This window comes from Mobula hypostoma, chromosome 25 (genome assembly GCF_963921235.1).
Source record: "Mobula hypostoma chromosome 25, sMobHyp1.1, whole genome shotgun sequence".
In the NCBI taxonomy this organism is placed as follows: Eukaryota; Metazoa; Chordata; class Chondrichthyes; order Myliobatiformes; family Myliobatidae; genus Mobula; species Mobula hypostoma.
This window is the reverse complement of record NC_086121.1, coordinates 6479313-6493367: the sequence shown is the minus strand read 5'-3', so window position 1 is coordinate 6493367 and position 14055 is coordinate 6479313. Positions and strand designations below refer to the sequence as shown.

Sequence of the window (14055 nt, the reverse complement as noted above, 5' to 3'; positions counted from 1 at the left end):
ACCACCAAATGAAACAACGTTCTTCCAGACCAAGGTGCACAACACAATACATATAACACACATAACACATAAAGAAATATTACCAAAAATAAATGAACAAATACTAAAATATATTCCAGAAGATTAACATTTAGCATAAGGTGCATTTACGACATTAGTTAAAAATAAACAGTATATTGCTCCTGGCACTTTATACATGATAAGACCTGGGTGGTGGCAGGGAATTCAGTAGTCTCACGGACTGGGAGAAGAAGCTATTTCCCATCCTAACAGTCTTTGTTCTAATGCTGTGGTACCTCCTGTCTGATGGTAGGGAGTCAAAGAAATTGTAGGGCAGCTGGGAGGGATCCTTGACATTACTAAGGACATATGCAGCGCTCCTGATAAGTATCTTGGATAGGTGGAAGAGAGACCCGAAGATACTCTCAGCAATCCTCATAATCCTAGGTATGGTCTTGGAGTCAGATGCTTTTCAGTTCCCGTACCAGACAGTGATGCAGTTGGTTAGGACACTCGGTGTTACTCCTGTAAATTTGGTTAGAATGTGGAAGGGGTGGGGGGGGGGGGAGAGACTTGCTCACCAAATTCTTCTCAGGAAATGGAGATACTGCTGTGTTTTGTGTTCTGCCTCTACATGCAACTAAACATATGCATCATATCACACTCTCCAATACTGGACTGGTTTTACCTTGCAGAAGAGTGCAGGCCAGCCCTGTTGTAAAGGAGTATCGTATTCATTCTTGGTAATCAGTGGACCATTCCATCTTTTAGGCATGCAGGAAGGAGAATTTGTGATCTTTGTTATAAAGCACAATGGCATTCCAAAGAACCTGTTGGTAGAAATGGAGGAAAGGAGTACAAGTGGAAATAGTGAGATTATGTGGTTAGCATTACTTTCGAGAGGCCTATTGTATAACAGGTTGTAAGTTGAATACTCATCTTGAAACTGAACAATACAAAGGAGGGTCTTACTGGGTTGACTTATTTGTTTGATAAATGCTGGAGGAAGAACAATTTTTTCTGGACACCAGGGTGAGGCAAAGCTGGAGGAGAATCTTGAGCTTTTGAGCTTGGTCCATAACAATTGACTTGATAAGTTAGATGTGTTGCATTCCATGGTAAAGAGTATAGCTGACATTTTGTACCTGAATTCTACACATGGGAGCAGTGATATTTGGGTTGGGTAGCAGTGTAAAATGATACTTGTGCTTGTAGGACATTAATGCTATTGGATTAAATGCAGGAACTATGTGGTTACATTGGAAGGAGAGCAGAGAAGTCTGTAAAAATGTAGTCTGGACCAAAGAATTATAACTGTAAGGAAAGATGAGATAAGGTGTGGTGTTCTCTGGGATAAAAGCAGACTGAGCAGAGGTTTAATTGAACTGTATAAAATTATGAGGGGTGGAAACAGTAAAAAGGGAGGACCTGTTTCCATTACCAAAAACGGTATTTTAAAGGTGCGTAAAATCTCCCATTTTAAAAATGGGGGAAAAGAAAAAGCCTCTTTCACCCAGAGTCTGGAATTAATACCTGACAGATTGGCGACAGCAGAAATCTTTTTCACATTTAGAAAACCCTTCGGTGAGAATTGCAAGTCTAAAGATCCGATGGTTGTAGGTCAATTAAGATGGTAGGTGTGTTTTTTTCCATATGGGGCTGACTGTGCCTGGACCAGTTATAAATCTTGCATGACTTTTCTCATTCTACTTTGGAAAGGAGGGAAAATTACCAGATTGGACCATATTGTAATGTCGCTCTCAAATGAAGAGTTGGGCCCCAGCGTGGACTTTCAATACCTTGAGGGAGGTGTTGAGGAAAGCAAAAGTAATTAGTGAAGACTAGGATTAAGAACAGCATTAGAACGGGTTATCTTGCTGCTGCCTTGTCTGGAGGGTATTCTTAAACATAAGTGCCATAAAATCAAGAGAAAAGAGAGATGCACATTATCTTGTGGTGAAAATGTATATTAAAATAGAGACATAAAATCTCATGCACTGGCGTATTTTCAAATTACCAATTAGAATGAATTGAATGATTAGAATTAATTTTGTCTCAAATTGAAGGGAATTGTTGAATCTTCAGAGGTAATATTGTTGACATCCTTGGGTCTTATTCCTATACTTTATCCATGATTTCAGGACAGTGAAGACATAAGAAATAAATTTGTTTGCGTTAACTTAAGGTATAATAGGGACTGTGTGGAATATTGTTTTGGAATTGATTTTAGGCTTGAAGAAGAGGTCATGGCTTGAAAACATGTTTATTTATTTATACCCATTCCTCCTACTGGGACATTATGCTGCCAACTGTAGCTCACCCGAGTCCTCTGTCCTGGGCTGATAGAAGATTGATCGGCCCTGTGACTTCCAATCACCGCACAACTTCATATATCTTCTAGGTGAAGATCCTTCCCCTCCCAGGGATGAGGTCTTTGGACCTTCTGATGACATTTCTGTAGTTCTGGTTTTTTACGGGATGGGGTTGCTACCCTCATGCCTATTCCTCCTCCATTCGGGTTTGGGACTGACAATGGCAGAGTTATAATTTGAAAACATAAAGGAAAGAAAACATTGCTCAATGATTGATTAGTTAACTTTACCAGTTTGAATAAAGGAACAGTAAATGTATGTTTTCCAAGTTAGTCACAGAATCTTAAGAAGATAATCTGTCATATATTTTAAAATAACATTACTGCACACAAATTGCTCAATTGTTTGACTAATTGTAAATCTACAACTTTGTCTGAGCTAGGTACAGTAGAACTAATCTCCTTTTAAGTAGGAACCTATATTGCAGAAGGCTATTTGGATAATTTCTGTAATGTAGATGTTTGCTATTTTGATCAGTTATTTGATGCATAAATGTAAATATCGCATTGAGAGTAATGCAGCATTTGTTCATATGCAGGAGTATGGCTGCCTTCGCAGGCATGTGTGATGGTGGATCAACAGAAGATGGCTGCCTTGCAGCATCTCGTGATGACACTACAGTAAATGCATTGAATACTGTAAGTTTCCTTCATCTTACATATTTCACTGAGGTTTAGGAGGTGATTAATACATACAATTCAGCGTTGCAGCTTTAATTTTAAATAAACAAATACATAAATTGTGTCATGAGGTTATATTATAATGGTGAAGCTGAACATGACATTTTTAATAATAATTTCAACAGACAAAATACATTTAATCGAGTTCTGATAATTAAATCCGATTTTACTAAAACTGTATAATGAATGCATATAGCTTCTACAATTAATCATATATATTTTATTGAATACTAAACATAAAATGACTTCTGAAAGAATAATGTGAATTACTGGATATTTTTGACTCTTAAGTATTGCTGCTGATGCCTTTTTGGCATTGTGATATCTTAAATTATTAGAATTAGAATTGTGAAATTTGTGACCTAAAGATTTACGAACTGTTTTCACAATTGGACAGTTCAGTGGATGCGGCAACCATCTACTTAAGGACTGGATTTAAATAATTCCATGTTTTAACTCTGAATAAGTGCTGGCTCCAGAATTTAAGGACATGGAAAACGTATTCCATTTAATAACCGGAACTCTGCATTCCCATTATACCACAGCATATATTAAAACCAGAATCTTCCAAATATTTAAATACTCCTTATTTATCTACATTGCCAGGTACTGATAGCAAGCTACTACTATATTTCTGTGTCGGTGTTGTATACACATGCAAATTCGTCCAAAGTTATGGAAGTATAACGAAAACTTCATCAATTTTACTGCAGTACATTGTATAAATCAAAGCTGGCAGCTCACTACGGCAATGTTTTATTTATGTAGTGGCAGACTGCGGCAGAAAGCAATGGAATTTACTGTTAATTGTGAAAGATAGCTAAGAGGGACAGAAAATGAGAAATGTCATTCAGCTGTATTCTAAAATATAATAAACATATTCTTCCAATCATTATTTATATGACAAAAATACAAACGACTGTAATTGCATATGAAATATTGGATCAATTCATTTATATTTAGCTGAAATTCTTACTGAATAGGCTGTGCTGGCAAGGGGGAGAAAAAGGATAATGGATACCTCAAGATTAAAACTGATTAAATTTGAAATCGCGGTCCCAACAGGAACTTGCAAATTCTATTAGGTTAAAGCAGTTTTATTCCTAGGGCTAAAAAAATACCAGCTGCTCTTTATTTATTAAGTTCTTTGTGGAGCTTTGAATAAAAATCATGACTTTCTTACATTTTTAAGGTACAGCGATGCACCTTTATTCATGAATAATTAATTACTTCCCTTTCTTCTACGAAAGATGTGCAGACCTTGCTGAATGAAAGCCAATGTAAATAGATAATTTGAAGGCTAATGGTTTTTCATTGTGCTAAACGAACTGAATGATATTGTTAGCTCAAAGTATGCACAAAATGTACAGTATTGTAAAGCATTAATGATTGGTATGTGCCACACACAAAATGCCTTTTGAAGAAAATCCTTAACCTTAGTTTCCCTCTCAAGACACCCAGTGCCATGTAAATTTCATAGGGAAGGAGGGGGACAAAATTGGGAATACTGCACTCTAAGTAAAGGCAAGAGTTGACAGAGGATTTGCTTTCAATTGTGGGTAAAAGTAAACCTGAATTGATCAGTGATGTGTGTTCCATTATTCTGAAAATCCAGTTCTTGTTGTATGTCCTACCCCAAGAAAAGGCCACATCAGGAATGGCTTCGATAGTAATTAGAAATATGTAAATACTAATTAGCTCAATATTGACTTGGTTGGTGGTCATACTGTGTTTCTATTTACCCCTTGTATTCATCATCATTATGTGCCGTGTCATATGATGTGGGTGATCATGGTCTTGATCATGATTGTTCTTGGCAAATTTTTCTGCAGAAGTAGTTTGCCATTGCCTTCTGGCTTTACAAGGCAGGTGACCCCAGCCATTATCAATACAATTCAGAGATTGTCTGCCTGGTGTCAGTGGCTGCATAGCCAGGACTTCTCCCAAATGTACCATGCTTTGAAAGATATAAAATGCAAATAATTGCACTCCTTTCCAGTGTAACATTTAACTTTATACTTTAGTTCTTTTGGGAGGGGAAACCATGAAAGTAAAATACATGTGTACAACATAAATGCAGCAGTCAACAGTACTTACAAATTATATTGTGAAAATGTGACAATTCTGCATAAGTTTATGGTGATTGGAGGAGAATATAGGGGGATGTCAGAGGTAAGGTAAGAGTGAAGAGTGCTTTGAATGCTCTTCCAGGGGTGCTGGTAGAGACAAGTACATCAGGGACATTTAAGAAACTCTTAGATAGGCACATTGATGATCGAAAAATGGAGGCCCATTCCATCTACAGAGAATCTCAAGCAGACAAATATAGTCTCAATTAAAATGGAGGGTTCTGTGGGAGGGAAGGGTTAGATTGTTCTTAGAGTAGGTTAAAGTTCAAAGTAAAATTTATTTTCAGAGTACATACATGTCACCACATACAACCCTGAGATTCTTTTACTGCGGGCATCCTTAGCAAATCTATGGAACAGTAACTGTAAACAGGATCAATGGACAGCAAGCTGTGCAAGTGCAGACATAAATAAAAAGCAATAAATAATGAGCATGAAATAACAAGATGAAAGACTCCTTAAATGAATTATCCTCTTTTGTTCAAGAGCCTGATGGTTCAGGGGTAGTAACTGTTCTTGAGCCTGGTGTTGTGAGTCCTGAGGCTCTTGTGCCCTCTACCTGATGGCAGCAGCCACGAAAGAGCATGGCCTGGGTGGTGGGGATCTTTGACGATGGATGCTGATTTTCTACGGCAGCATTTCATCTACATGTGCTCAATGGTTGGGAGGGTTTTACTCATGATGTACTGGGCTGAATCCACTACCTTTTGTAGGGAGGTCGGCACAACATCTTGCACCAAAGAGCCTCTACTGTGCTGTTATGTTCTGCATTTTAATTAATTTTAAAATGTTATATAAGAGTTTCTGCTTGTTGGGCAAATAAACATCAAGCCAATGAGAACAGCATAATTGTTTGTATGCAGGAATGTAGTCAGAGAAGGAACTTAAAATAACTTGGTATGATACCAGAATTTTAGGTTTATTATCACCCTCCTTTATGAGGTGAAGTTTAATGTTTTTCACATCAGTACAGTTGAAAAGCATAAACATTTGTTATAAATTACCAAATAAATAAATAGTGCAAAACTAAAGAAGTGTTCATAGACTGTTTAGAAACCTGATGGCAGAGAGGAAGAAACGGTTCTGATTCATTGAGTGTGGTTCTTCTGGATTCTGAACCTCCTCCCTGATAGTATTTTAATTGTTAATAAAATTAAGCTGCACAGGCTGTCAATGTTTTCTGTACATTAATGATGCTGTACTTACTGTCAGAGTATCCTGTAATTCAATTCAAATTTAGTTTTCATCATCACTAATTGTGTCTCCGGGCAACACTCTCCAGTTTTGGGCAGTGAACGGTCTCACCACTGGGAAGGCTCGGAACAGTTGTCGAGCATCATTTGCATTCCCATAATGAAAACATGTGCACTTGCTCTCATAAAAAAAATGAAAAATAGGCAGATTTTCTCATCATTTGGGAGAAAAGATGCACTTTTTCAAATCCCATGCACCATTCCACAATCAGAAAGACAACTATGTGAGCAGTTTTCAATTTACTGCGCGTTTCCTGTACATGGCAGCTGAGATTGGGCATTAACATGGATTCACCATTCCTCTCCTTATGGCAGAATTTGTACCAGACATCCAGGGTACACTCAGGACTTTCATAACACATTGGAGCAAATTAGGCCATTTGGGCCATTGAGCCTTCTCTGTCATTTGATCATGGCTGATTTTCTGAATGGAGAGAAAATTTAAAAACCTGAGGTGCAAAGGGACTTGGGAGTCCTCGTGCAGGATTCCCTAAAGGTTAATTTGCAAGTTAAGTTGGTGGTGAGGTAGACAAATACGATGTTAGCATTCATTTTGAAAGGACTAGAATATAAAAATAAGGATGTAATGTTGAGGCTTTATAAAGCACTGGTGAGGCCTCACTTGGAATATTGTGAGCAGTTTTGGTCCCCTTTGGTCCCCTTATCCAGGAAAGGATGTGTTGACATTGGAGACGGAGACAGTTTCAACGGAGGTTCAGGAAAATGGTTTCAGGATGGAAAGGTTTGTCATATGAGGAGTGTTTGATGACAACATTGTGGGCTGAAGGTCCTGTACTGTGCTGTACTATTCTGTGACTCTGGGCCTGTTACTCACTGGAATTCAGAAGACTGAGGACTGATTTCATTGAAACCTATTGAATATTGAAAGGCTGTGATAGAGTGGATGTGGAGAGGATGTTTCCTATAGTGGGGGAGTCTTAAGACCTAAGGACACAGCCTCAGAAAAAGGGGATGTCCTTTTAAAACGGAAATAAGGAGGAATTTCTTTGGCCAGAGAGTGGTGAATCCATGGAATTTGTTGCCACAGATGGCTGTGGAGGCCAAGTCATTGGGTATATTTAAGGCAGAGTTTGATAGATTTTTGATTAGTCAGGCCATGAAGTGACACAGGGAGAAGATAGGGGCTGAGAGGGAAAATGGATCAGTCATGATGACATGGTGGAGCAGACTTGATGGGCCAAGTGGCCTAATTCTGCTCCTATTTCTTAATGGTCTTAATTATTTTTCCTTATCAACCCCTTTCTCTTGCCTTCGCTCATAACAATGCACTTACTAATCTAGAATCACTTTACCTATCAACCTCCACTTTAAATATACCCAATGGCTTGCCCTTCACAGTCATCTATGGCAGTGGCCTCAGAAAACAAGGATGTCCCTTTAGAACAGAGATGAGGAGGAACTTCTTTATCCAAAGGGTGTGAATTTGTGGAATTCATTGCCATAGTAATTTTAGAGATGTGAGTAATGCCAGCACTTATTGGTCATTCCTAAATGCCCTTGAGAGAGGGTTAGTGGTTCATTGTGATATATACTCAGTGGCCACTTTATTAGATACACCTGTATTCCTGGTTGCTAATGAAAATGTCTATCAGCCAGTTATGTGGCAGCAACTCAATGCATAAAAGTTTGCAGATATGGTCAAGAGGTTTGGGTGTTGTTCAGGCCAAGCATCAGAATCAGGGGAATAGATGTGGTCTAAGTGACTGACTGTGAAATGATTGTTGGTCCCAGATGGGGTGGTTTGAGTATCTCAGAAACTGCTGACATCCTGGGATTTTCACGCACAGCAGTGTCTAGAGTTTACACAGAATGGTGTGAAAAACAGAAAAATCGTCCAGTGAGCTGCATTTCTGAGGTTGAAAGCCCTCACCCCACCAAGGGGCCAAATTCACCCAATATCACCAGCAGTTCGGTTCCTCTTTCAGCCCTCCCCCTACTGCGAGGTCCCGCAGGGTTCAGTGGAGAATGGCCAGACTGGTTCAAGCGGGCAGGAAGGTGACAGTAACTCAAATAACCACACGTTACAACGTTGGTGTGCAGAAGAGCATCTCTGAACCTTGAAGTGGATGGGCTACAGCAGTAAAAGACCAGAAATATACAGAAATACATTCAGCAGCCACTTTACCAGACACCTCTTGTACCTAATAAAGTAGCCGCTGAGTTTATATATGACCCATCATGTTGTTGGGTAAAGAGTTCCTAACTTCACTGTGTTTGACCATAAGCAAGTAACCAATTACCAATACAAACTTTGTTATTTGTAATATATGATGATACTTCTAGGTTGCAGTCAGAGGATTTCTGATCCATCATTACATCATTGGAATGATTTGATGAGAAACTATTTTTAATGCAACATCTTTCAAATGCACTTTCTCTTTGTGATTAATATTCTCACAAACCTGTTGTTAAAGCAAGATGTATCTCAGGTGGTTTTAGAGTCGCAATCTATTATTCTGCTACCCAGTTTAACACCATCCCCCAGATTAATGATTCATTATACAGGGTGCACATTCCTTTATCCGATATTCTGAAATCCAAAAAGCTCCGAAAACTGAAGTTTTTTTCGCCAACAGCTGACGTCGCTCAGGTGTGACGTGGCAGCACTAGCAGAGGCTGCCAGATGTCAGTTGTGGCTCAGCGTTCGTACTGGTTACACGTGCATTTGCTGTTCACTGATATTTTGTGTTCACTGTTGACTTTGTGTTTAATTTCACTGTGAAAATGTGAAAAAGAGCTGCAGATACCCCTATGGGTAACAATGAGAAAAAGAGAAGGAATCTTTCTCTATCAATAACGCAGAAAGTGGAGTTATTGCAGAAGCTTGATCGTGGTGTATCTGTGCGGTGTCTTACTGAAGAAAATAGTGTCGGAACTACCACTGTATATGATTTAAATAAACAGAAAGACAAGTTACTGAAGTTTTATAGTGACAGTGACGTTCTACATTTATTCCAATAAGTCATTTACCATGTGTTTAATTCGGTTCGTTTGAAGCTGTATATTTTTATGTTTTATTGAATGTTTTTGTTGGAAATAAAATTTCTTCTGGTCATTATTCCCTAAACAATACAGTATAACAATTATTTACATAGCATTTGCATTGTATTCGGTATTATAAGTAATCTAGAGATGATTTAAAGTATACGAGAGGATGTGCATAGGTTTGGTGTGCCGCTGGGTCCTAAAGCCCACCGCATTGCTACAGGTTAAATAAGGGACTTGAGCATACGTGTTTTTTGGTATCGTGGGGGCGGGGGGGGGTCTGAAATCTGAAAACAGTGATTTTAAAGCTGCACAGCTTGAGAAAATGGTTGTCAGTGGGCTGCAGTGGGATAGGCTTGTAGCCACTATTAAGCTTGTTACCATAGAGAAGTCTAGGCTGACAAGAGCTGCACAGCCATACAGAGATTCTGAAACATCCAGCCGGGAATGATGAGAGAAACCATAACATCCAGGTACTTTTCCAGCAATGGCTGGCACTCTCAGGGGTAGACTGAGACCACTGATTGCCTCAAATTTCTCACCAAGTTAATTCAACTGAAGATATTTAACAATAAAATTATAGCAGAATAGAATTCATTGGGAATAAATTAACTATCAAATGAAATTCCCTTCTAGGCCAAAGTAAAAATTGCTAAGACATAGGAGCAGAATTAGGCTACTTGGCCTATTGAGTCTGCTCTGCCATTTAATCATGTCTAATTTATAATCCCTCTCAATCCCATCCTCCTGCCTTCTCTCTGTAAATTGACGCCCTTACTAATCAAGAACCCATCAACCTCCACTTTAAGTTCTCCAGTATCATCTCCATTCTGACAGAACTTTGATAACTTAATGGGGAAAATCTCCAAAGCAAGACAGAGGTCCCCATGTTGCCTTCCTTTGTTAATCTTTTAATAAGATGCTCTACATTCTGTGGTAGTTTATAAATTGGGAAGTTACCTGTAATGCATTTGGCTGTCTGCACGTTGACCCTAAAGCAATAATTTGTATTGATCATAAAGTTCTTAAACATGCGCACGCTATCACTCTAGTAAAGTTAACATCTGCAATATGAAGAACCAATCCTCTAAATTTAGGGGTTCAGAACCTTTTTTATGCCATGGGCCCCTATCATTAACCGAAGGGACTGTAGACCCCAAGCTGGGAACCCCTGCTGCAAAGGGTTTCTCCTTTGGTATATTAAATGAATAAAATATTGTGAACCTTTCATTAGCATTGGGATATGGATAATAGGCTTTGGCATCATAACTTGAGTCTTCTTACTGATGAAGAGTCAGGAGTTCAGCCACTCATTGGCATCCTCTTCTCTTCGCTTTAACTGTGGTGTAGACTGGAATGTTTTAGCACACTGCTCTCTATTGGTAGACCTGAAGAAATGGTAACTCTGTTGAAAGTTGGTGACACTGGCTGAGCATTCTCTTGTTGGTAATCAGCTGGCACTTGGTTGGCAAAAACATTACTCGTACACTATTTGTGTGCCTAAGAAATCAATAAAGTCAGGTATTGTCTTGGTATGAACTACTTCATTAACAGAGATAATTGGATTTAAACACTCTGAAATTGAAGCCGAACTCTTAACCCTAAACTGAATGAAATTTTATTGAAAAAACAGCTGAAATTGGTTGCAGAAGATGTGACGCTGAGGAACTCCAGCTTTGGATTTCTTGGGCCTGTGATGTTTAACTTTGCAAAACCAATAATCATCCTCCTTAGCCTTGGACTTGTCTCCAGCCACAGCAAGCTTTACTGCTCAACCTCTGTTAACCTCCCTTTTGCTATACTAAGTCAAAGAATGCCATACAGTGAAATGTGTTTTCGACAACGACCATCTCAGTAAAAGGGTGTGCAGGGAACAGCCTGCAAGAGTTGCTATACTTCTAGCACCAACATAGTATGCTCACAACTTACTAAACCTAACCATTAAACCTTTTGGAATATGAAGGAAACTCACTTGGTTGCGGGGAGAATGTACAAGCTCCTTAAATTCTGATCACTGGCACTGTAAGGTGTTGCACTAACTGCTACTCCACTGTACTGTACAGTCGTGGGTTGAAGCCAAGAAGACAGATGCAGGGTTTTGACCCAAAATGTTGACATTTCCTCTCTCCACCCAACCGATACTGCACAACCTGCTAAGTTCATCCAAGGGATTGTTCCTTTAGTAATCCATCCTCCTTCCAATCAAAAGCCAAGGTTCTGTTTGCCTCCCTGTTTGGATGCAGTACATTTACACTGATGTCATGTTGCAATTATAAGGGCAGCCAAAGGTTTGGATAAGACAGCATTCTGTTGTCTTCATTTAAACAGTATTTTCCTTTCCATTCTTCTAATCAAATGACCTCACTTTGCCCCATATTATACTCCATCTGGCAGATTTCTGCACACTTGCTTAATCTTTCTATTTCCCATAAGGACACTCTTTGTATCCAGCTCATAATATGCTTTTCAATCCATTTTTGTGTTGTCAGTAAATCCGGCTGCAGTACACTCAGTCCTTTCATCTAAGTCATTAATGTAGATTGTCAATATTTGAGACCTTAGCCAGGATCTAATGATATGCCACTAGTTACAACTTGCTAACCAGAATATTCCCATTTAACCCAGCTTTCTGTTTATTAACCGATCATCTTTCAAGGCATATGATCCATTTCTTCATGAGCTCTTGTGACTATGACAGTTCACATTGAAATTCCAAATACTTTATGTATACAGGTTTCTCTTTATCCATCTTCTCAGTTATAATCTTAAAGAGCTTAAGTAACTCTCAAATATGGTTTCCCTTTCATGATACTATTTAGTGAAGTAAACATCGTTTTGTGTTTTTCTACATGGCCTGCAATTCTTAATAATGGATGCCCCAACTAGCTACTGCACACATTGCTAGAGGAACTCAGCAGATCAGGCAGCATCTGTGGAGGAGAATAAACAGTTGATGTTTTGGGTTGAGACCTTTCATTAGGACTCATGATGAAGGGTCTTGGCCCGAAATGTCGACAGTTTATTCCCCTCCAGAGATGATGCCTGGCCGGCTGAGTTCCTCCAGCATTTTGTGTGTGTTGCTCTGGATTTGCAGCATCTGCAGAATCTCTTGTGCTTATGATTAGGCCAACTAGCCAGTATTTCTCTGCTTTCTGTCTCCCTCCTTTCTTGAAGAAGGCTGCTATTTTGGCTGATGATTCACTCTCTCACTTTACTGACATTGCCCACAGATTTATTACATGTGTATGGTAGTCAGCCACAGACACTTGAAATTGTATCATGTTTACACTTTCTCCCTCCCAAGTCCAATGTGTTGCTGCCAACTTCAACAGCACTACTATATCTGACAAAAGTTAGGTGCGATATGTGGGATAACAAATTCCTAGATAATTTCGGACCGAGGCAGATCCCAAAAAGAACTTTTCAACCGACACCTTCTTCTCGTCCCTACCCATATGCTGTTACTTAAGCTCATCATTCATACTGGGGGCATAGGCTACTGACAGCACCTCACTACAGTCATCTGTTCTGGACCTGTCTTTCAAGTTGTTCCCCAGGTGTAGCCCCTCTGAAGTTCCTTTCTCTCCCAGTGGGGAAGTCTTTGGAGCTTCTGTTGATGTTTCTGTAGTTTCTGGGTTTTTACAAGATGGGGTCGCTAGCCCCATGCCCAACTCTCCTCACCTTTCTTAGCCGGGCTTATGACTGTCCATAGTGAAGTTGTATGCTGCTAAGGTCGGGTATAATGCGGATAATGAAGCTGGACAAAAGAAATTCTCCTGTTTCATTTGTGTCTAAATACTGCCAATAGAAATTCTTCCAAAAATTTATGTAGTTGACATTTATTATAGTGAGGTTGGGTTGTTCTCTAGTCTTGGCAATTTATTTGCAAATGTTTCATCACCATGTGAGAAGACATCATCAGTGCACTGTTGATTGACAAGTAAATTGCCAAGATCAGAGAACAACTCAACCCAACCATCAACCACTTAAGCTATACATCTTCCAAATTATTTCTGATGATTATTATATATAACTTTTCATAAATTCTGAATTGAATCAATATTTTCATCAATAGATCTCAGCTCCAGGGATTCAGTTTAATTGTAACCTGCAGTGTGGTTTATGTGGAGTTTGCATATTCGCCCTGTGATTACATGGGTTTCCTCTCTGTGCTCTGCTTTCATCCCACAAGCATTGATGGCAAAAGTAAGATGGGATTAGTGAAGTGAAAGGACACCTCCACTTGCTGGTTTCCTTCCAAATCTCTCTCCTCTTTCATTATCACAGAAGACCATGAATGTACACTGTCAGAGGCCACTTTATTTGAAACAGGAGGTATCTAATAAAGTGTCTACAGTATGTATTATTGTCCAAACCAGATGTCTATATTAAAGCTTCACACTGTTGCACTTTTTGTTGGAGTTAACCCTCAAAGTATGGTTTCCAGGTTTGATCAGGAGTGCTGCAGTCACACAATAGGTGTTTCTTCAATCTTCTATTTCTATTGAAGGTGACAGCATTTACCCTGTTGGCTCTTAAGGAGATGATAATTATCCAATTTTTTTTTACGAGAGCTGGGTTGTTTAATTCACACCAGAAAAAACGCAATCTTCTG

General features: G+C 39.1%; 1 protein-coding gene across 5 annotated transcripts in view; it reads left to right on the top strand.

The window, feature by feature from the left end:
* Nucleotides 1-14055, top strand: part of rerea (arginine-glutamic acid dipeptide (RE) repeats a) — a 659533-nt gene that overhangs the window by 450669 nt on the left and 194809 nt on the right. For all 5 annotated transcript variants that reach the window (XM_063033173.1, XM_063033174.1, XM_063033176.1 and 2 more), the window contains one exon: nt 2911-3010. In XM_063033173.1, the coding sequence (XP_062889243.1) occupies nt 2911-3010 (100 nt within the window). The remainder of the gene's footprint in view (nt 1-2910; nt 3011-14055) is intronic.